This window comes from Pundamilia nyererei, unplaced genomic scaffold, assembly GCF_000239375.1.
Source record: "Pundamilia nyererei isolate P.nyererei 1_Seehausen unplaced genomic scaffold, PunNye1.0 scaffold00043, whole genome shotgun sequence".
Lineage (NCBI taxonomy): Eukaryota > Metazoa > Chordata > Actinopteri > Cichliformes > Cichlidae > Pundamilia > Pundamilia nyererei.
Window position 1 is genome coordinate 2494395 of NW_005187444.1, and position 21500 is coordinate 2515894.

Here is a 21500-nt window from a genome sequence, read left to right on the forward strand (position 1 = left end):
TGTGTGTGTGTGTGTGTGTGTGTGTGTGTGTGTGTGTGTGTGTGTGTGTGTGTGTGTGTGTGTGTGTGTGTGTGTGTGTGACCGCGTCTGACTAAACTACTCACACATAAGAGGAAAGATTGCTTTCTTAAATTTCTAAAATGTGCTTATGGTAGTTAAATAATAAAAATAGAATGAGGTAGAAAAACAAATGACTTTTAAAAACTGATATATTAAGACAGGGAAATGCTTTCTGTCTCGAGGGCTACAGCATTTTCTGTTTGTGTGCCGTAACGCAAGTTGTTAACGGCAGAGCAGTCGAGCTGCCTTCAGTGAGAGGAACCGTTTGTGATCGTCTCCGGCTGAAATGGCAAGTATTTCCTCTGTGGAAAGTGGAAAAGGGGACTACAGAGAACCTTCTTCAGCAGAACAGACATTGACTTTTATTGTAGGACACATATCAGACGCTTTTTCTCTGTCGTCATACCGACTACCTCCATCTACACAAGCACCCTTCTTATTCAGATAAAATAAACACCCTTAATCACCCTTTGCATAGTAATAATTTAGCATAGGTTACACAACTCATTGAGAGTGCTCTTGTGTCAGATAAGTGCAGGGATACAGTAAAGTTATTCAAACTAGAAGAAGCAAGTAAGATGAAATTCAAGTAAGAGTGAAGTGAAGGTAATTTCCATCAGTAGAAATGATCTTTATCTTTGGATTCTTTCTGTTTTCACTGTGAAATATTAAAATGAGACATTCAATTCAATCACAGTGTAGTTGCTATAGTGTGGCACATTTTGTACATGAAGACAAAAACAGCTGTCCTCTTTGATTGCTTAAAATGAGAAATTATAAGAAGAAGCCAAAAGTCGTGCTCTGCTTCCCTCAAATGCTTTTATCTTTCTTATATAAAAAGGTTGTTAATTGAAAGTTACATACGCACTCTTGTCTGCACAGATTTTCCAATTTTTTTAATCTCAAACCAAAGTCCAAGTCCAAGGCCAATCAGCATTTAGCGATTCTTTTCACCTTTCTTAATCAACCTTTTTATGAATATTTGTTACTTACTTTTTTATTGGTATTACTATCAGTCCCATTGTTGCCATATCAAATAGGTTCAGGTCATTGTGTGAGGAGACACACAGGATAGAAAACTTAAATTAGGAATAAAAAATGAATAAATCAGTTCATTTTAATTAAATTTAAACATTTTTGACAGCTACAAAAGGTACAAAAAAGTATTTTCAAGGGCACGTTCCTGCTCAGATTTAAGCCTCTCATGCTCCACTTGTTTTGATGTGCTTTGCAGATTTAGTGCCTGTCACATGTGTCTTAATCTATTAAACGTACCACTTTTCTGGTAAAGGATATGCAGAAGCATCTCGGCCTCTTTGAAAGTGACTATATTTCTGCATGAAAAGCAGCATTCAGATGGAATTTTTTTATGACACAGAGGAGGAAATATTATTATTAGGATAAAGATGTATGCAAATATTCTAATTGTCTAATACTGCATGAACTAGCAGAACGTTAGCTGACATATTTTTTTTTCATTTGCTTTAAATAAGTATATATCTGATATCCATCTGGAGTCATGACAGCATTATTACACTTTTGATGATTAGGAAAAGTTTCTTGTAACTTGAAGAATAACAGTTAAATAGCATTTAACTGATCATTCAGTAGCCTCAATTAAAGTGCTTGTGTGTTCCTCAATAAATTTACTCTTTTTTAAAAGCACAGTGCTTTATATCACTACTTTACACCTATTTGATAGATTTGGATTAAACTTTTTTTTTTTTTAGTTTGTTTGTTGGAGCGGACACAACATACAAATACGTTTTCCTGGGGAAGAAAGACACTAGTGTGCAATCTATTGTCATGATACTGATGGCCAACAGTAATCCCACCCAATAAAGGTTAACAATTTACAAGATGCTCTATGTTTGAAAAATACAAGTTAATCTTATAATGACAAATAAAAGCTTTATGGATCTGTGTTTCATGCAATTCAGTTTTGGTGACTTTTAAAAGTTATTTCGGTCATTTCTGTGATAGAAACCCTCCTTTACCATCTCTTTAAATATTTGATAGCACTTCAGTGGAGACAAGACAAGAGTATGCTTGTCTAATCCACAAAGTTGGACTCAATTCTTATGTGTTAGTTGAAGACACCAATAAATATAGCATGTGCCAGCACGCACGCACACAAATGATCACACAAACACGGCACACAGATGTCTCTGTTCATCCAGCTGTGTCCTCACTAAAGAAAATACTCTCGCTGAATTCAAGCGTTTTATTTCTCGATGGTTGAAAAGAAGCCTGGTCTGGCTGACCTAAATACGCAAACACAACTGTTGCTCTGTGTCTCCTCACACAGCGACCTGGACCTATTTGTTCAGTCGCAGTTATTTTTAGGGTAAAAAAAGCCCATTGACCTCCTTTTATTTACTGGAATGTTCATTACCGGTCAGGTATGGCTTCAGTTTGCCTGTGTACAATATATTTATGTTTATGTGTGAGTAAATACTTTTTAGCTACACTACACCACGACTCACAGCAAAACAACTGGGAATGTGCCCAGGATTAATATATAAACACTATGAAGCTCTAGAAGGAGGTGCGTGACATTTCTTCTAATTATTTGCTCTTAGTTGCTCTTCATTACCGTGTCCTGATATCCTCCTTAATAATATTCTAGCACTAAGCTTTAAATACAACTCTTCTCCAATTTCTTATTCTTCTTCCTATCACAAAAAAATGTTGTTTTAGTCACAGAGGGCAGCAGTTCACTGGTATTTTTCCGCATTTACAACCTATAGCTTTGCTTTTAATTCGTTTTTAATAGAAAAAGAGACAAAAGATGAACGGATCAAGCAGAGCTGTGCAATTCTTTTAGATGATGCTAGCGAATCTTGTGCAACTCTGAAAAATTATAAAACTGTAACGATTTATTTTGAAGGATTTTTAAAAAAAAGATTTTCTCCTGTAATTGTCGTTGCCTTGAATACAGCAGTTATGATTTACACTATTATCAAAACATGATCAATTAAAATGAGAAGAAGGATTTTATTTCTTTTATATATTGTTAACCTTCATGAGACTACACTACAACAAATTAAGAAGATGCTGGCTAGAAAATAACTGCAATGGAAAAAGAATAAAACCTGGACACCTCTCAGCTCAGCAGTGTCACCAAAGTTTCAGATGATGAATTAGCTGTTTGCAATGGGGATATGTATGTGGACATTTTCATCTTTTTTTCTTTTCCAGCTTTACCTCGTCTCTATTTTTTGACATTTGGGTATTCTTAGGATTCCTGGTTTTGACATTTCCATGTTTTTTTTTCCTGCAAAGTCAGAGAGCTCATATTAACAGATGGATGGAAAGTGTCTGATTCTACTGTCAGATGCATGAGCAGGCACATCTGGCAGCAATAATCACACTCAAATTCAGCAGTCAGTTAAATAAGGCATCTTTCTCACATTGCAATTTCATTCTTTTTTTCCTTTATTTCATATGCAACCGTCTGTCTGGAAAAGCGAGCTGTTTGTCTACAATAAACCTTGAAATTTGGCAGACTGGATGTGCGATCTTTACACACCGCTGGCTTGCAGAGAGCACGAGCACGTCTCTGGACAACATGGAGTGACTGTGTTTGTCTTGGGGTCAAGAGTCAGAGTGTTTGTTGTGGTGTAAGTTTGAGGAGACTGTTTAGTCTTGTAGAGAGCAACGTTGGGAGTCTGGCACATAGATCCCGTGGTAAAACATGATGGTTTGGCAGAAGCTCAGCACAGTCAGAGACATCAATATGTTAGTCAGAGGTGTGAGCCTGTGAGTGGGTGATGGTTTGTGTGTATTTTTATGTGTGGCTTTTGTGTTCAAATGTGTTTGTTGGTGCATTTGTGTGTTTAAAAAAGTGGCCTGAGACATAACTGTGTCATATGGTTTGGGGATTCACAGACAGCCGTTATATTACTGAATATATAATAATAAAAGAAAGAATTTTATTCAGCTGAATAGTTATTTGCGCATGTTCTGATGTAGCAGTGCCTTCATATTTATTGTGATGTAATGAAACATCATATGATAATCAGATGAAATCTTGAAGCTTGGGATGCGATTCCAGTGAATGAAAACATCACGTAAGCGATTAACAGACACCTCATACAGAAGTAAGAGAGTTCTGGTTCATCAACACATCATCCCAATCATCTAAACATAGTGAGAAAACAGTTAATGGCTTTCTGTTTTGGCTGGACCCCTCGGCAGGTGTCAGGAATAATCCTGATGGATGGAAAACGGAAACATCTGAGATGATTATCGGTGCCAGAAGTGTTGGAGGAACGCAAGGCGTTGCGTGTGGAATGCACAACCCGTAATCCACATGAATCATGGAGCTGTAATCGCAGTTGTTGCTGTTACACAATAAGCTGTACTTGACTGTAAAGAATGCCAGGGAATAGGAAGGAATCTGTGTTAAGCGTGTAAGTTTGAAGACATGACAAGATTATAAAGTACCTATCAGTGTTGCCAGACTGAATCGCCAGAGATTCTTGGTGAAGGGTGAAAAGGGAAAAATAAACTTTAAAGAAAGGTGGAGAAAAGTGGTGATAACAACAGAAATGCTGTGAGGAATGAGATAAAGAGAGGAAAAAAAGTCAGGGATCTGATGAGAAAAGAGGGGAGGAGAATAAGAATTAGGAAGCTGGCGAGAAAGGAGCAGGATGCAACAAGAGAGTTGGAAAAAGAGAAGAGGGGATAAAAGGAGGGTGGAGCTGATGGTAGGAGGAGGTGTGATAACGTAAGAGGAGAAGACTGAAAAAAAAGGTGGGAAAAGAAAACAATGAAAAGAAACAAGAGGAAAATGATGAGTGGCGAGAATACACCATAGGGAGGATCAGGACTTGGAAGCGGAGTAACTGATGGGAAGGTCTTTTGGGGGAAACCCGAAAAAATAGAAAAAATGGACAGAATGAAAGCATGAAGAAAAGAGACAAGAAGAGGAGAATGTTGCCTTTGATACAGGGGTGCTGAGGGGTAATTTCTGTGTGTGTGTGTGTGTGTGTGTGTGTGTTGGGGGGCAGTCTGTGGTACAATAGGGGCCTGACAGGACTACAATGAAGACTCTGTTAGTATGCAGGTAGTGTTGGGGCCACCCTGCAATATCCCTACATGGCCCCAGGGCAAGACCTTACACACACACACACACACACACACACACACAAGAGCAAGAACTTCTAAACAAGATATAAACAAGATATACTTCAGTGTGGTTGTGCTTTAGTTTATGCTTCACTCTAGTTACTTCCTGTTATTTCCTAGAGTGAAGTCAAATTTGCCTGTTTTTCCCTAATTAAATCTTCAAGAAGTCTGTCTCTCCCATAGAACAAATTCTTGGAGATGGTTTAAACACTCTTTGTGCTTGTGGCAACTCCCTACAAATAGAGCCCAACCAACTAAAGACAAATTGTATGTACCCATCCTTTTTTCTATTAATGTCACCCCAAAGATGTTATTAATGGGATTTCTGAGAGGGATTGTTTTGTGTTGCTCCTTGAGAAACTCTTGCTAGTTTTTGAGGTACTGTGAAAGACTGGGAACCGCATGAGAGCTTGGTGTCATAAGCAGTAGGTTAAAAGTAGAGTTGAAAGTCAGACAAACTTTGAAGTGGAGGACAGGGTGTTCCAAAGTTTGGAAAAAGGTTTAAAATATGCCAGCAGTTATAAAGAAACTTATACTTATGTATAAAAAAGAAAAAGAAGAAGAAGCAGTTATAGCATCCAATAAACTGGTAAACAGACAGTAGGTCAGTTGATCAATGTGATTTTTTTTTTTACATAACTTATCAGGATTTTGAAAATAAAGCACATGAGGAAATGCCAGTGAAAAATTAAAAGTGGATTTTGTTTGCTTCATTCATGTGGTTCTAAGATAAAAGTTCAAACCATCAGTTTCTTTTGTTTAAAAAAAGATCTGAGGAATGTGGAAAACAAAAAGCATTCTCATTGGAGTATGCCCGAAAAACCTCCCATGAGTATCAAACTCATAAACCCGACAAAGGGCTGTAACAGCTACTTATTTTAAAAAGGTTAAGTCAAAGTAATTTAATTGTTCTCAGGAGCAGATGCTAAGTGGTGGCATGCAGTGACAAGATAGAAGATAATAAGTAGTAAGATATAACTGCAAGCCTGCTAATTTGCAGGAGTTTTAGGAATGAGAGTTTGCAAAGGGCTTGTGTTAGCCAAACAACGGCTGAGTGATTGAGGGTAGGCTATGCTTAGGTTTGGACATTTTGTATAAATGAAAAATGTTCAAGGTGCTTTCAGCCAGAGAAGAAAACTTATTTTCAGTCATGGCTCTTTGGTTAGAACTACATGAAACATTGTCATGACCTTCATGAGTTGTTTTGTACTCGTTAAATTTCCTCCCAGTCTTTTTTATATTAACTGATCACTTGAGATTTTGTATTAATTTTTCTGCCTCAGCTGAGCAGGATCTGAACACCTCTTATGAACATCCAGCCAGTTTGCAGTGCTATCAACTTTGAATTGCTACTCTTGCTAATTTCATGCCCAGGTACGCCAGAGTCGCTGGAAGAGAAGGAGCGCCAGCTTTCCACCATGATCGGTCAGTTGATCAGCCTGAGGGAGCAGCTTCTTGCCGCCCATGATGAGCAAAAAAAGATGGCCGCCTCGCAGCTGGAGAAGCAGAGACAACAGATGGAGCTGGCCAGGCAGCAGCAGGAGCAGGTAGGAAGGGTCCGTGGATGTGTTTGGGGCTGTACAATGAGAGTTGGGTAAAAAGAAAGAAGAAAAAGACATTAATATTAATAGTGTACATGTGTTGGTCTATGTGCAGGATAATGAATAGGGTTTGGTGATATGAATCGCACATAGTTCATTCCTGTGTGTTTATGCAGGGGTGCATCTAGAAGGGGGGTGGGGGTGGAGTTTCACCAGGGCCCCAGAACACTTACTCAAGTATTCTAATGTACTTAAGTATTTCCACATACTTAATGCACTTTGTAGTAAGCAATATATAATTAATTAAAATGATCCACAGCTGGAACATTAAAGAGATGTGTCTCTTTAATGTCCCCCCCACCCCATTTTTAAAAAAAAGAAATTGGATACAGCCCTGGTTGTGCATACATCATATTTAGAAGCAAACTAATGACTAAATGAAAAATATCAATCAATAAATAAAGACATACATAAATAAATACAAAATTGAGTATATGATTGGCAGGGCTTTAAACTGTCAACAGTTCATTTTTAATATTCTGCAATTCCTTTTTGTTGATTCCTTTCAGGTATTATATTATTTTGTTCATTCAACTAAATACTGAAATTTGAGGTTATCATTATTAAAAATAACAGAAAATTAGTCCAACAGGGCAAACAGCACATATAACTAAATACAAATGTTAAACTTTACCAGGTTACATTAACCTATAGCAACTATTGGATACACTTCAAATTACAGAGGTTAGAAAGCCAACAGGACTTAACACAAAGCATTGTCTTCTTGTGAATGCCTTCCTCTTAAACTGTTTGATCTATTGAATGTGAAGGTCCTAAACCTATGAAAGTGTACAATATCCGACACAAAACCCCCAGATATTTAATAATTTTCCAGTAACAAGTTAGTAATTTTTTGCTGTAATTCCTCGAATTCCAAAGCTTTTCTTTTTTCCAAAGTCGCATTGTAAAAATGTTATCATAACTGACATAATGGCCACAAAGGAGACCCAACTTGTAAAGGAAAAACAAAATGTCCCTAACAAAACGCGTGTAGATGTATCTGTATGTCTTTTGACTGCACCTTCAAAACTTGTAACAAAAGCGTCTCTTAGGGTGCCAGACGGCAATTTAAAAAAAAAAAACGAAAACATTGTGTGACAGAGAAAGAAAGCGAGAGCCTACGAAGAGAAGTGTTTAGGTGAGCTGCTCTTTGTTTTTACTGTTTGCCGACACGTTACTGTAGGTTGGCATATGACAGGCTCTGTTTGGACAAGTCCACACCTCCCATCACAACACATTCCACCTTTCACAGCTTTACAAAGGAAACAGGCAAAGTGGAGAGCGCAAAGAGAAAGACAGATTCCAATATCAGCCAGTCATTTGGCTGTTGAGACTTGATAGGATAATGCCCTACAGACAAACCCGAGAAATCTGCCTTTAATGAAATATGACATGTGTGCAAATGGGGCGCCGCCTCCCATTCAGCAGCCTGTAATTACATTTCGGAATAAATATACTAAACGACTTCTCAAGGAAAAGAAAAAGAGGGGCAGCTGTTTTACTTTTCTGGTTCAGAATGGGCGGGATCACGTCGAGGACGTACTGTCCCTTTTAGGACTTTAACCTCTCACGAGTGGCCGCTCCCAGATGTCAATCACTAGATGATGCTTGGCCTTTTAACATCTGACATTGAATGTTTTTCATTAGAGAATTTTACATCAAAACAACAACAGAGAAAATTATCACCCCTCCTGTTTATGCGTGTGTGTGTGTGGGAGGGGGGAGGCTTCCACAGGCACATTGGGTGTTGTTGGCTGATGTAGTAAACATGCCAATCTCACAGATTCAGTGTCAGTTAAGAGAATTGTTCATAAACCTTCTGCACTGCTAATTGCTTGGATTGGATGCACCATCCATCACACCAGCCGAGGCTTTTTAGAGATAATAATCTGAGGTCAAACTGACACATAACTCAGAGTCTCTCTACCTGATTTTGATTTACTGTACTGCATTTGAGACATGATTGACCTCACTGAGAGTTTTCAAGAGCAAATCACTTTGTCTGCCACCTGTCGAGGACAGATACATCCTCATCATCATCTTGAGTACCAGATGACAATTTTGCCTTTTAGTATTGTAAGGCACTTACCTTAAAATGTAAAATGGCACGAGAAGACGGTGTAAACCAACATGATATAACATAAAAGGGAAGAGATTTGGATTCATTTTTCATCATCATCATCTTGAACCCTTGTATTTTTTATTTTTTACTTCCATGACTTCTAAGAGCAACATACCATTTCTGACAAGCCATTTATGGACATTTTCCTGTATTGTTTTTCTTTCATTTCCAATTAAAACACACACACACACACACACACACACTGTATGCATACTGTTTGTTCTTTAATATTTTAGAAACATGAACACGGTACAGAAATACAGATTATCCTTCTTCTCTTATCATCATGTTCACTCTTCCGCTCTGTGTGTGTGTGTGTGTGTGTGTGTGTGTGTGCAGATTGCCAGACAGCAGCAGCAGCTGTTGCAGCAGCAGCACAAGATAAACATTCTTCAGCAACAGATCCAGGTTAGTAGCCAAACACACTTTAAACATCTACGTATATACAACCAGACACACACACTTCCTTTTTTCAGTCTTGGCCTTTCTTTGCGTTTACTCCTCCTGCCCTCTGCAGACTCCTCTTGTTTTGTTTCTTGTCCATCTCTGTGAGGATGCCAAGAACTTCTTATCTTTTGTCCTTTGTGCAGATGATCTAATTATTGTCTATCCAAGCAGTTCCGTGATCATCTTATCATGTGGAATTGGAAAGCGGAAATAATACAAGAGGTCATGGCCTTTACTTTTGTGCTCTGCCTGCTGTTAAGAAAGCAGCACCAAAAGCCTTCAGACACACACATAAAACACACAGTGGTGACTCAGTGATTGCCCTGGTTATAGCTGGATCATTCACTGTTGCATTGATTACTCAGCAATTGATACCCAAAGGTGCTCAAGGCTTATCCTCTTCCTCTTTTCTCTTTCTCTGCAGCATTTCCTGATAACTGTAACGTTTTTTAACCATTAAGCACATAAATGGATAAACATCTGTGGAGCGTGTACAGAAACCTGCAGGGAGATGTGTGAACTCACTTTTCTGGCTTCTGCTTCTTGTTCAGTTTTTCAGTTTTCTCCTTCTCCTCTTATTCCTACATCTGTTTCAGTGAGCCATCTGATGCACTGAGATTTGTGAAGTGTTCACTGTTTACCTACATACCCACCAAGAAATTACCACCAGCTGTGCACCAAATGCTGATCAATTTGCTCAGCATGGCTGACTCTCACATGGGAATTTAACAGGTTTATTTTTTTTAAGTGGTTGGCTCACAATCTGAATCCTCTGCCATCCATCCATCCCGTGCTACTTTTGACCCCCTGTTGGTCCCAAGCTTTGGATCTCCCTACTCTCCTGAGGTGTGATATAGTTAATGAGGGTTTACTTTCCCCCCTGCTCGTCTTCTTCTTCATCTTTTTATTATGAGGCCTCACCCTTGGATCTTAATAAAGCTCGGATTGGACTTCATTAGCCTTCTTAGCCCCAAGGGAGAGTGAGACCATAAAAAACAGCTCCTACTCTGATCCTGTTCCACACTGTGAAGCATGGATACTGTGTCATGTTTGTTTGTTTTTTTGAATGAAGAGATATGCAGAAGATGGCTCTTGAGTAGGGCTGCCACAAACGATTATTTTGATAGTCGACTAGTCACCGATTATTTTTGCGATTAGTCGACTAATCAGATCATCATCCATTGGACGTACAGTGTACAGCTTATTGCACCAGCAGCATCTGGTCTTATATAACTATCATTAGCTTACAGCTTGAAGTGTTTGTGCTAACTAAAAATAAAGACAAGATGGTAGTTTATTAATTTTTAATGAAATTTGCAGATTGTTTCGGTGAAGTTTAATAAACTCCTTGCTTTCTAAAATATAACAGGACACCGGAGTATATTCTCCAGCGTCTCACACTTCTGATAATCAGCTGTCTGCTTGACAGTTTTAGCTGTGCAAAAACTATAACTTTAATCTCAGCCAAACCGATTTACTCAGGAACAAATAAAATACTAAAGAAAGCCAAACAATAACATTTTTAAGTTATCTAAGTGACTTATATATATGTTTAACCTGACTAGCGAAAGACGGCGGTGGGTTTGAAAACGATTTGCCGGGAGTCCGGTGTTCTCACGGCTCTAGTTAGCCTTGCCCCCGCCTAGCTAACGAGCTAGAGACAGACGTCTCCGAAAACGTCGGAGCGCTTTTGAAAATATGTGGTGTCTTGATAAACTGAGCAGATATTTGAGGTTTACACAGCTACATTCTCGCCTGAAAATATGTTAAACGTTTATTTTGTGACCCAGAAAGAATAATAAGAGTAAAGTTAAAACTAACTAGCTGCCGCCATTGTTGACAACTGCGCTGGGCTGCGCTATGAATTCTGGGACACAGCTTCTTCTTCTTCGGGGTTTAACGGCAGCTGGCATCCTTGTTCATGCAGTGCTGCCATCTTCTGTTTCAGTCCGTTATTACACTCTTAAATCCTACTACTCATTCCTGCGTCCTTTGTGATCTTACAAAGCTTCAAACGATGCGTCGACTATTAAATTAGTCGTCGACGATTTTAATAGTCGACATAATCGTGACTAGTCGACTAATCGTGGCAGCCCTACTCTTGAGAGCAGAGTGTTATCATGTGGAGCTTTGCAACCATCTGTTGTAAAGGGCATAATGTGTATTTCACTTTTATTTTCTTTGTTGAATTGAATTTGAAAAGGCCAGAATTACTGCAATCTGCTGTTTCATAAATATACAAAAATGAATGCAACAAAAAAACCCATTTGTTTTCACTGAAAAAATTGTGCTGCATCTTATTGTTATTTAAGTTATCTTTAAGGCAATAGCATTTGTCAGCAAACAAACCAAGCGCAGAAAGCAGCACATGGTGCATCTACTGTACAGAGAGTTAGAATTATTATGGCTAAGCTCCAGGGTTTAGTCACTGGGGTACGGGCTGTTTACGCTGTGTCGGATGTGTGTTGGCCTCAAACACACAGGCGGCGGTGCACTGGTCTGTTTCCACTTATCAAATCCAGACCTGAGCTCCTCTCAGGCCAATACTCTGAGGAGCTGACCAAATGCTACTGTTTCAGCTGAAAGAATAGGGCTCAGTGTGGTAAAACCACTTTTTAGAAGTGCCAGTTGTTGTTCATATCTTAATTTGAAACACTAGATGCCGTCCAGATGGAAAAAATAAGGAAACTAAACAAAGTTTCTGCTAGAAAAGTGCAAAAGTTGAAACTGCATGGGGTTTACTTTCAAACAGCTCATGCTATCTATTGCTTCATCCAACCAACCATCAGTCATTAATTAGCATTTATTTTTTGGACGCCTAATAGATTCTGAAAGTTTTATAGATCAGCGCTGACTTGTGAAAAACTGTGACTTATGTGTATCTGGTTTCTGAATGGAAGACAATGAAAAGTCAGTGGGAGCTGTTTTCCACTGCTTTTTTCCCCTCTTCCATTTCTGCAACTTGTTGTTGCTTCTCTGGCTTCTGTTTCAGGATGGTGTCAGCGTGTTTGTCAGCTAGTGTGGTGGGGGAGCATAGTTCAAAGTGACCCAGGTTTCCTGTCATGTGGTTTTAAATGGTGTGGAGGGCCAGCGGGGGATGTCCACGGGTTAAAGAAACGTTTCCGAAGGCCCCATTCTGATATGGTTGCACACGCCGAGTCATGTACATATACACAAGTATGAAGAAATCTGTTACACAGCAGATGTTATTAGATAAAATGCCTGCATGTGCATAACAACTCACACATGGTACTTACGCAATAACAATATTATAGCCATTTGATATCAAATTATCTACATTAGGACATACACAGTCAAACATACATACATGTGCACATACACACATGTGCAAAAACTCACACACGCACACACACTCACATGTGCGCGTGCTCACACCAACACACAAACACAGACACACAAACAGTGGTGGCGGGCTCTTTGTGTGCCGTGGGCAGAGTGGCCCAGCCCAGCCTGGTGGCTGACAGGCATGTGTCTTTGTTAAGTCGGTTCCTATAATGGCTCTCATATGTGGCCCATTTCCTTCAGGCCCACAAAGGCACAGGCCCTAACCGCACCGCCTGGGCCCTAGCTAACGGGCTAATTAATGACTGCAAAGCCGCACTCCTCCTCCTCCTCCTCCCTCTCTCTCTGTTCTTCATTTATAACTCTTGTCTCCTCCTTCGCCTCCCCTCCTCCTCCTTTTCTTTCTTTGAGATCTTGTCTCCGAGTGTTGCTTTCTTATTGTTTTTGCTTCATATTTTCAACTCTGTTCTATCCTGTGCCGTGATTTCTGTGTGCTGCCCTCTGCTGAAATGTGGCTTCTATTTACACAGTGATGAACTACAAGCTACGATATGGTTTTGATCGCCGTTCATAATTTAGGATTTTGACACAGTACTGGCAGTCTGTGACAGCTAAATAAGTTTCAGATGTAATTATTTATGCATCACAATAGATTTGATCTTCCCCTCTCTGCATTCATCACTGCTGCTCTTAATCACCTAAAGCTTTTCCCTTGTCGATAAAGTGCTGATGTAAGGTGAGATCGCAAATAGCTGGGGTGTTAAACCTGCCTTAACACAAACAGGCACAAACACAATAATCCACACACTCACACACATGCATAAGAACTAATGGAGCAAGGAAATGGCTTAGATAGACAGGCAGCTCCTACATCAGCAAATACAGCTTCAGACACAATGACTCGGAAAGCCATGGAAAGCCCATAACGTCGATTGGACTCACCAGCTATGGAAAATGCCTAATTCCCGATTTTACAGTGGCCCTCCCTCCAATCTATTAACCTGTGTGTTCGCCTAAATAAAAATCCTATAAGCAGCATACAGTAATTCTGTGTCCTTTAATTATAGTGTGTTTTCATTATGCTCACGTGGGTGTAACAAGATAGTGAAAGAAAAAAAAATCTGCTCTCGTGGTGATTTTGGCTTGGAGGCCAAACTGTGTTAGCCCCACTTCTGCATTTATCACGTGATACACCCTGTCTCAAAAAGGCAGTTTATGGACAGCTTTAAAACTGTTGTGTATACCCTAACTTTTTTTAAGCATGCACAACAACCAGGTGGTAATGAAAAGACCTTGGAAAACTCTATCATGCGGTGGCCCTGAGAGGCCAAACGGACTGCAACTTAAGAAAACACCAGCAATAAGAAAAAGGCTGCAAAAGCACACAAAACACAATGGAAATAGGAAAAAACAGAAATAGAAAAATGAAAACAGAAATAGGAAAAAACAGATTTCCATAAGCACAAGGGAAGTGTTTCTGGGGAGACAATAACCCGACGGACCAGTTGCAGGAACCCAAAACATGGTAGGTGTGTTTTATCATGATTCATATGATACTGGTGACGGATTTTTAGGCTAATAGTTAGGTTAACATACTTACCGCTCATCTGTTCTTTCCTCACAAAACCGATAGATCCTCCACTTCTTTTAAGTGTCTCCCAGCGCAATTCTTAGCATGATTCCTGCAACTGGTCCGTCGGGTTATTGTCTCCCCAGAAACACTTCCCTTGTGCTTTTGGAAATCTGTTTTTTCCTATTTCTGTTCTCGTTTTTTCCTATTTGGGTTGTGTTTTGTGTGCTTTTGCAGCGTTTTTCTTATTGCTGGTGTTTTCTTAAATTGCAGTCCGTTTGGCCTCTCAGGGCCACCTTAGCTACTGATCAGCTTTCGTTTTAAGGAGTGATGCACCACGTTGTGATCTGATATTTGGTCCTTTGTAATGCACCATTAGCTCCTCAAGTATCTATAGCTAACAAATCATCAACAAAATTGCTACTTTTCGTAATATATAAATCATAATGTATAATCTTAACTTGAGTTTGTATATCAGCTGGATAATCCAAATGAAGCACAACATTGTCCAAAACCAGCTATAGCCACTGATGAGCTTCACACTTGGTTAGCTCTCAGTTATGTTAGTGAAACTTTTGTTACACTAAATCATTTGATTAAAACTGCATTCAGTATAAATCGGGATTTTTAAAGTCCAGCCTTTACCCCCACAGTTATCTGTCCTATACCGACACAGAAGTGAATTAGCCAGAACCACAGTGTGACACTGTTAGTTGGCTGAAAACGGAGCTATTAGAAATATTCGACATAGTCACTAACTACTTGCTTTCATAGTAAATATACCTATAACCTATTCAGCTGGTGCAACACGTTCAGATGTTACAGGAAAATTAGGTTAGGAGCTTGTCCATGAGAATATATAGTAGTGCCCAGAATTAGACCCAAGTCTGGTTAGGGTGCTTTCACTTTACTGTGGTCCTGCTCTCTGAAGGGAGCTGTGTGCTGATTTGAGGTCCATCACAACTGTTTCCACATTCTAAATCAAACTCAAAAACTTTCCTATTCTTCGAGGCCTATGGTTAATTACTGTGTGCGTGTGTGTTTGTGTGTGTGTGTACATGTGCTGTAGCACTTGCTTCTTGTAGAGTTTGTTATATGTGTGGTTATGTGTTTCAGCGAGTATTTTTCCCCCAGTTTTTTTTATAGTTTTATTCTCTGTGTAAGCTATTTTGCATCTCTGAAGCCATATTTGCTGGCTGTAACTAAGTGTTGTCTTTCTTTAAGCATGCCTTTTTGATAAGTCGATCCTCTTTTAATTTAATTTGTAGGCAGTTGTTGGCAGTCCTGGAATAGCAGCTTTTGTTGCAGGAAATTTTCCCAAATGATGCCAGAAATTACAGTAATTGCAGTAACCTGCAGTTATTGTATTATGCAGTAACATCAGTGTGCAATTTTCTACACATTAAGCCTGTTTTGGGGATGCACTGGACAGTGGTGGAAATATTTTTGCAATATTTATAAGGTAAGATTAAATATTGACAGAACGGTAGTGAGATGATGTGCAGTATGTTAAACCTAAGTTTAAAAATAACAATAAAAACATATTGATTTGGCTCTTCCTTGTTCATTTTAAAGTTGACTCAAAGATTAACATCACCAAAATCTTCAGGACTTAATGTTTTTCAGTTGGTTACATACTTTACATGCATACTTTGCAGCGGTGGATGATGCTGTGAATGTCAAGTTTAGTGTCGCACTGGTTCAAATCCACTTGTGCATACCTGCTGCAATCAGGCAACTATGTTTCTTTGTCTTCTCTGTTTCTCAAACAGATCAGCGTACAGACAGACCACATACATACTCATTGCCCCCTAACCTTGCTGCCCTTACACAAGAGGACCATTAATTCTGTGTGTGTCTGCGTGTGTACACATGTTCCTTGTTGCCTAGGTGTGTATGTCGATGTGTCTGGTGGGCAGTTAGAGGAAGGGGACCTCGTGTTTTCTTAGTGGCTGAGCAGAGGGGGGCCCCTGCCCCCCCCCCCCCCCCCTCCCCTTGGTAAAAGGAGATCTTTGTGTGTTTGCGCTAGTGAAGCAGCCCCAGTCAGTCCCAGTGTTCCCAGAGGAATACAATGAATGGGGGCATTTTGTCCCACTCTATAACCTACACCCCCCAACTTCACTCTTTTCCTTCTTTTTTTAGCCATTCGGACACACAGACTTGTTTTTCTTCTCTCTTCATTCTCTTTTGTCTGTGTCACAAGACGTCGGCCCTCTTGTCTGCCTGCATGTGTTTATAGGAATGCCTCAAAAGTACACTGACCTACAAGTGTGTTTGCTTGTGTGTGTGATGACTGCCTCCTGAGATATCAGGCTTTTTATCTGTGTGACCTATCAGTGCTGTCAGAGGAGCTGCTCAGGTGGCACTTGTAGCTCCACACATACCAGACCAAGCATGCAAGTTGGTGGCTCATGCTCTGTTTTGGCAGGGCTATGTGTGGAGACACACACATTTGAGCATTTTTGAGCATTATACAGTGTAGTGGTGAAGATAGACAGGACAGTGATGAGAGAAGGGGAAGACACACAGAAAAGGGCCACGGGTCAGACTTGAACCAGGGCTGCTGCACTACGGCTCTGTTCCATGTAGTTGTCTGAAGTGGTGCGCAGAAGCCTGCTCTTAAACCAATTATATACTTTTAAACCAACTGGTGATTCTAAATTGACCGTAGGTGAAAATGTGAGTGCAAAATGTTGCCTGTCTGTCTGTCTGTGTTAGTCCTGCGACAGACTGGTGACCGGTCTGAAGTCTAGCTTGCATCTTTTCCTGTGGCACTTGAGATAGGCTCCAGTCACCCATGTGACTCTGAATTGGATAAGGGGAAGAGGATGGATGGAATGGACAAAGCAGTGTATTTCTATTTGGTTTACTCAATAGCCCAAAGCCAGTTGATATCCAATTAACAATGATAAAAAAGAGTTTTGAACTCTTCTCAGAAAATTCTCATGAATTCTGAGAGCATTTCTGAGGAGCAAAATGCTCTTCAGCATTAATCAAGTATATATAAAAAAAAATCTGTCCACGTACTTCCTGTTGATCAATTAATCGCCTGAGCAAACACAGTAAGTTCAGAAATAATTCTTTCCTTCTCTATGGAACTTTGAACCTTTCTACCTCAAGCCTTTCAATCCATCCACACTAACCACGAACAACGCATAAGACGGTCATCTTATTCAACTAATTCAGCAAGGCAATCCCGCTGCACATATGCACAGTAATCATGCGACATGCTGCTTGTGTATGCTTGAGCTCCAGCGATGAACCTTCCCTGGGAGGTCAGTGGGAGGGGAGAGGGCAGCGTTGTCAATGAATTGGTAGTAAAGGAGACAAATGGAGGTAGAGGGCATTGAAGTGAGGAGGGAAATGGAAGGAGGAGGGAAGTGTCTAAAAACATTTATCTGAAAGTGTAACATAGTCACAAAAGAAAAGTTGAAAACAGGATAAAGCCAGAATAATGAAGAGCAGACATGAAATGACAAGAAACTTTGAGATTTTTTTCCCTCACAAGTTGATTAATTGAGGAATCAATCACAGAGAAGAAAATATAGTAATATTAATAGTAAACTTAGTTATTATCAGACATTTATTTGATTGACTTTGATTTTTGACCTCCCTAATATGGACTCTTTGGCTTTTTGACATTGCCTTCTTTTCTTCCTTTCTCCTTTTCAAGGGTTTTTGTTTTTATTATTTTTTTAAACTTAAAACATTAGTTATCCAGTAACTTCCAGAGCTCTATTAATGATATAAAGAGAGAAATTATATTTCTTAATAAGCCATTTGAACAAACAATCCTTGGGCATTTTTTTAAGAAAAAGAAGAGGCAACCAGAGGAAAAAAATGCAAAAAGAGAAAAGACTGCAATAAAGGGAAGAGATAGAAGGAAAGAAAGTGGGGTCGTCCGGTGGTTTAACACAGTCAGCCCTAATAGATTCCCGCAGGCTCATCTTTGATTTGTTTCTTTTCAGTTCAAGCCCTCGGCGTCTTGACTTAGTCAAACCCACAGATTTTAAGAGCCTTTCAAGCTGACATGAAAGGCAGCTGTTAACCTCTCTCTTGTTTTAAAGGCCTTTTCTTGGCATCTTTACACTTGTCTCTTAAGAGTATACGTCTTAATTTGTTGTTTGGCTTCTGTTCTTCAACTCGATGCACCAGTTGATCATGTCATTGCCTGCATTGTTTTTTCCCTTCTCCCTGTCTTCCCCTTCCTTTCATCCTGATCTTTATCGTTCCTCACTTTAACCTTCCTTTGTGATTTCTCATTTTAAATCATTCTTTCTTTCTCTCTGCTGACTTTCTGTTTTATTTTATTGCTTTTGTTTCTACCTCTTTACCTTGTTTATTTGCGATTTTCTCGTTTCTCATCTGCCTTTTCTATCATTGCTCATGATTTTTATTCTTCTTTAAAAATCTTTGAGTTTTTTGGTAAATCTTGGAGCTCTTTTTTGCTGTTGTTGTCTGTGAATCTGTGTCTGTGTGTCAGTATTATTTAATGAATACAGCAGTTGGCAGATATCTCTCATCTCTTGTCTCTCTCTCCCAGGTCCAGGGTCATATGCCTCCTCTGATGATACCAGTGTTTCCTCACGACCAGCGGTCTCTGGCTGCAGCTGCCGCAGCACAGCAAGGCTTCCTTTTCCCACCAGGCATGTCCTATAAGCCAGGTATAACCCCACCCCACCCCCACCACAAACACACACACACACACATGCAGTGGAATCCCAGTCTATGTTAATGAAATGTGTCAGGTGAGGAATGTTCTGAAAATTAGCGCAGAGATCCAATGTATTGCAACATGGAATTTCACGCTTTGCCTCTCTGTCTCTTTCTCCCAAGAGTTTTCACCTTTTGCACACCAACCCAACAATATAGACATAAGGGCGACGCACTCAGAAAAATCACGTACGTTGCACTTAAATAAGGGCATGCATACTGCATGTTTCGGCAGACCATAAGGATTTTGCACAAACAGGCTCAAGAAAAAACACTTAAAGTCGCCCACAGAAAGAAATGCACCGCACTTCATTGGATTGTCTGCACCACCTGCTTTCATCAAGTCTTTTGCACATTCCTTTCTTGCAAACATCCCTCCAGGTGCTTGCCTGACACAGTACAGCACTGACCCGTCATACGAATATTACTCCTACTGCATGAGCATTCACTCCCGTGAGGCCGCAAAGAGAGGCAGAAATGAAGAAAGGGATTAAAAAGCTATTATTGTATACTCTCCTTTGACATTGGTCTGTTTTCAACAAAGGCTTGGACATGGAAAGCCTTTTAAGGACAAACAGTAGGGGTTATACACATACTCATATATGAATTTATGAGTGCATCACAATGAGGAAGCTCTGGACTTGAACTCTGCTCGCTCTGGTCTCAAGCACTCGAGTGTGCCGACAGCAAGCGTTAATAACCTTTGAATAAAATTTCTGTGACCCTTCGTGGTTCATTTGGCATGAATAAAAACATGAGAAGAGTAAGGAAGGAGACAAAGAGCGAGACAGAGCGAAAGAGACAGAGAGGCCTGACTGAAGGTAAAGAGCAGGTTAGTTCTTGTGCAGTACACCCCCCACGACCTCGCTCTACAATATGTGTTGTTTTGGTTATTCAACAGGTGAGAATTACCCAATGCAGTTCATTCCATCTGCAATGGCAGCTGCAGCAGCGACTGGACTCAGCCCGTTACAACTACAGGTAAGACACAAACTAATTTATCAAAACAAACAAGCAAAAATGTGTGTGTGTGATTTAATACTACTTGGAATATAGAGAGATATTTTTCCTCTAAATTAAAACTGTGTAAAACACGTGAGTAATGGCTTACCAGAACAAAATGATCACATACTTGAAACAAGACCAGAAACAGGCTGTCTGACAATGAAGTGATGAAAAGTGAGGGTGTGGAAGTTGGTGGGTGTGACTGTTTTTCTGTAAGATATGCTTCATTTTCACCTGGATTCAGTTAATAATAGTATTATTATGTGAAACCTCCCGCACACTCAAACATCTTATTGCCTTTGTTGTCAAAGGTCTGACTTTACTTGACATGACATGATTAAAATGTTTTTGTCCAACTTGTGCTGTATACTTTTTCAGAGTGCCACTAATAATTCTTTTAATTCAGTCACTGAACAGAGTCTGTGTCTAGTCTTTAAGTGAATGCATTAAAAATCAGTTAAACAACTGCAGCAGAAGTATGACGTCTGGAAAAAAAGACAAAGAAAAAAAGGGTGACTGTTTGTTCGCCATTTAGGGGAACATACCAGAGTGCTGACTGACAGGTACATAAAAGCAGCAGCTGAGATGAGAGCAAAAATTGAACTAGCTGAGTAGTTTAGATGAATCTATTTGCTGTTATTTAGGATGGGTTAGAAATGGGGCTGGTGGTATTCAGATGGGTTTTGAGTGAAATATGTAAATCATTTATGCACTTTTGATGTGTATTGAATGACACACCTCTGCCTTGTTTGTGTGTTTCCTCTTTTAACCCAGGAGAGGGTCTAGTGAGAAGGAATAAAGAACAGAAAGAAAAACACCAAAAGATAAATTTAAAAAAGACTCCAAATGAGAAAAAAATATAACATGACATGTTGATTAAAATAAAAAAATTTAATACTTCCCATCAATTGCGGTCTTAGAGAACACAGCAGTCTATTAATCTATATCTAGCTTGAAATCTTTTCTGTTTTGAACGTCATGAGTAAGAAGCCAAGGCTATTGTGCAACTTGTTGAGTGTCTGGTAGACCTAACCTTGGAAGAGCCTCTGGCAAAAGCTACAATATAGAAAAGAACTAGATGCTTTGCATGTGAAGTGATAACTTCACGTACAATGGCTGCATAGTTAAATAAGCAGACAGAAGGTCTACTGTTATCAAAAGAACTGGGAGAAAGAGAGAAATGCCACACTTGGAGGTGTCCTCTGTGCAGCTTGTAGGTCCTGACCTTAAAAAAATAAAGCAAACGAATTACCTGCAACCACAGTAATTTGTCTGCTGCCATTATTTGTTTTCTGATTTTGCTTTTTCATAAACCTAACCATAATTCCCACCTTTTTTATTCTCTAAAAAATTCACAACTACCTCCAAAAAAATTCCATACAAGCTCAAATCATTATTCTAAAAGAACTTGAAATACAAACAGAAGCTGGAACAGGAGCTTTCTTCATACTTTTAATAGAGTTCCTGTACATTTGATTTCTTTTTTTCAATAAAGCAACGTGACACATTGGTTGAAGATGATGCCCCATAGGTTGCCAAAATGCTA

At 39.6% G+C, this 21500-nt stretch overlaps 1 protein-coding gene across 4 annotated transcripts in view; it reads left to right on the forward strand.

Annotated features, from left to right (window-relative positions):
* LOC102216224 (transcription factor SOX-6-like) overlaps positions 1 to 21500 on the forward strand; it is a 101425-nt gene that overhangs the window by 53799 nt on the left and 26126 nt on the right. For 3 of the 4 annotated variants that reach the window (XM_005731505.2, XM_013910447.1, XM_013910446.1), the window contains 5 exons: positions 6568 to 6740; positions 9256 to 9324; positions 18780 to 18900; positions 19073 to 19138; positions 19851 to 19930. In XM_005731505.2, the coding sequence (XP_005731562.1) occupies positions 6568 to 6740; positions 9256 to 9324; positions 18780 to 18900; positions 19073 to 19138; positions 19851 to 19930 (509 nt within the window). The remainder of the gene's footprint in view (positions 1 to 6567; positions 6741 to 9255; positions 9325 to 18779; positions 18901 to 19072; positions 19139 to 19850; positions 19931 to 21500) is intronic. The other variant, XM_005731506.2, reaches the window with a different exon arrangement.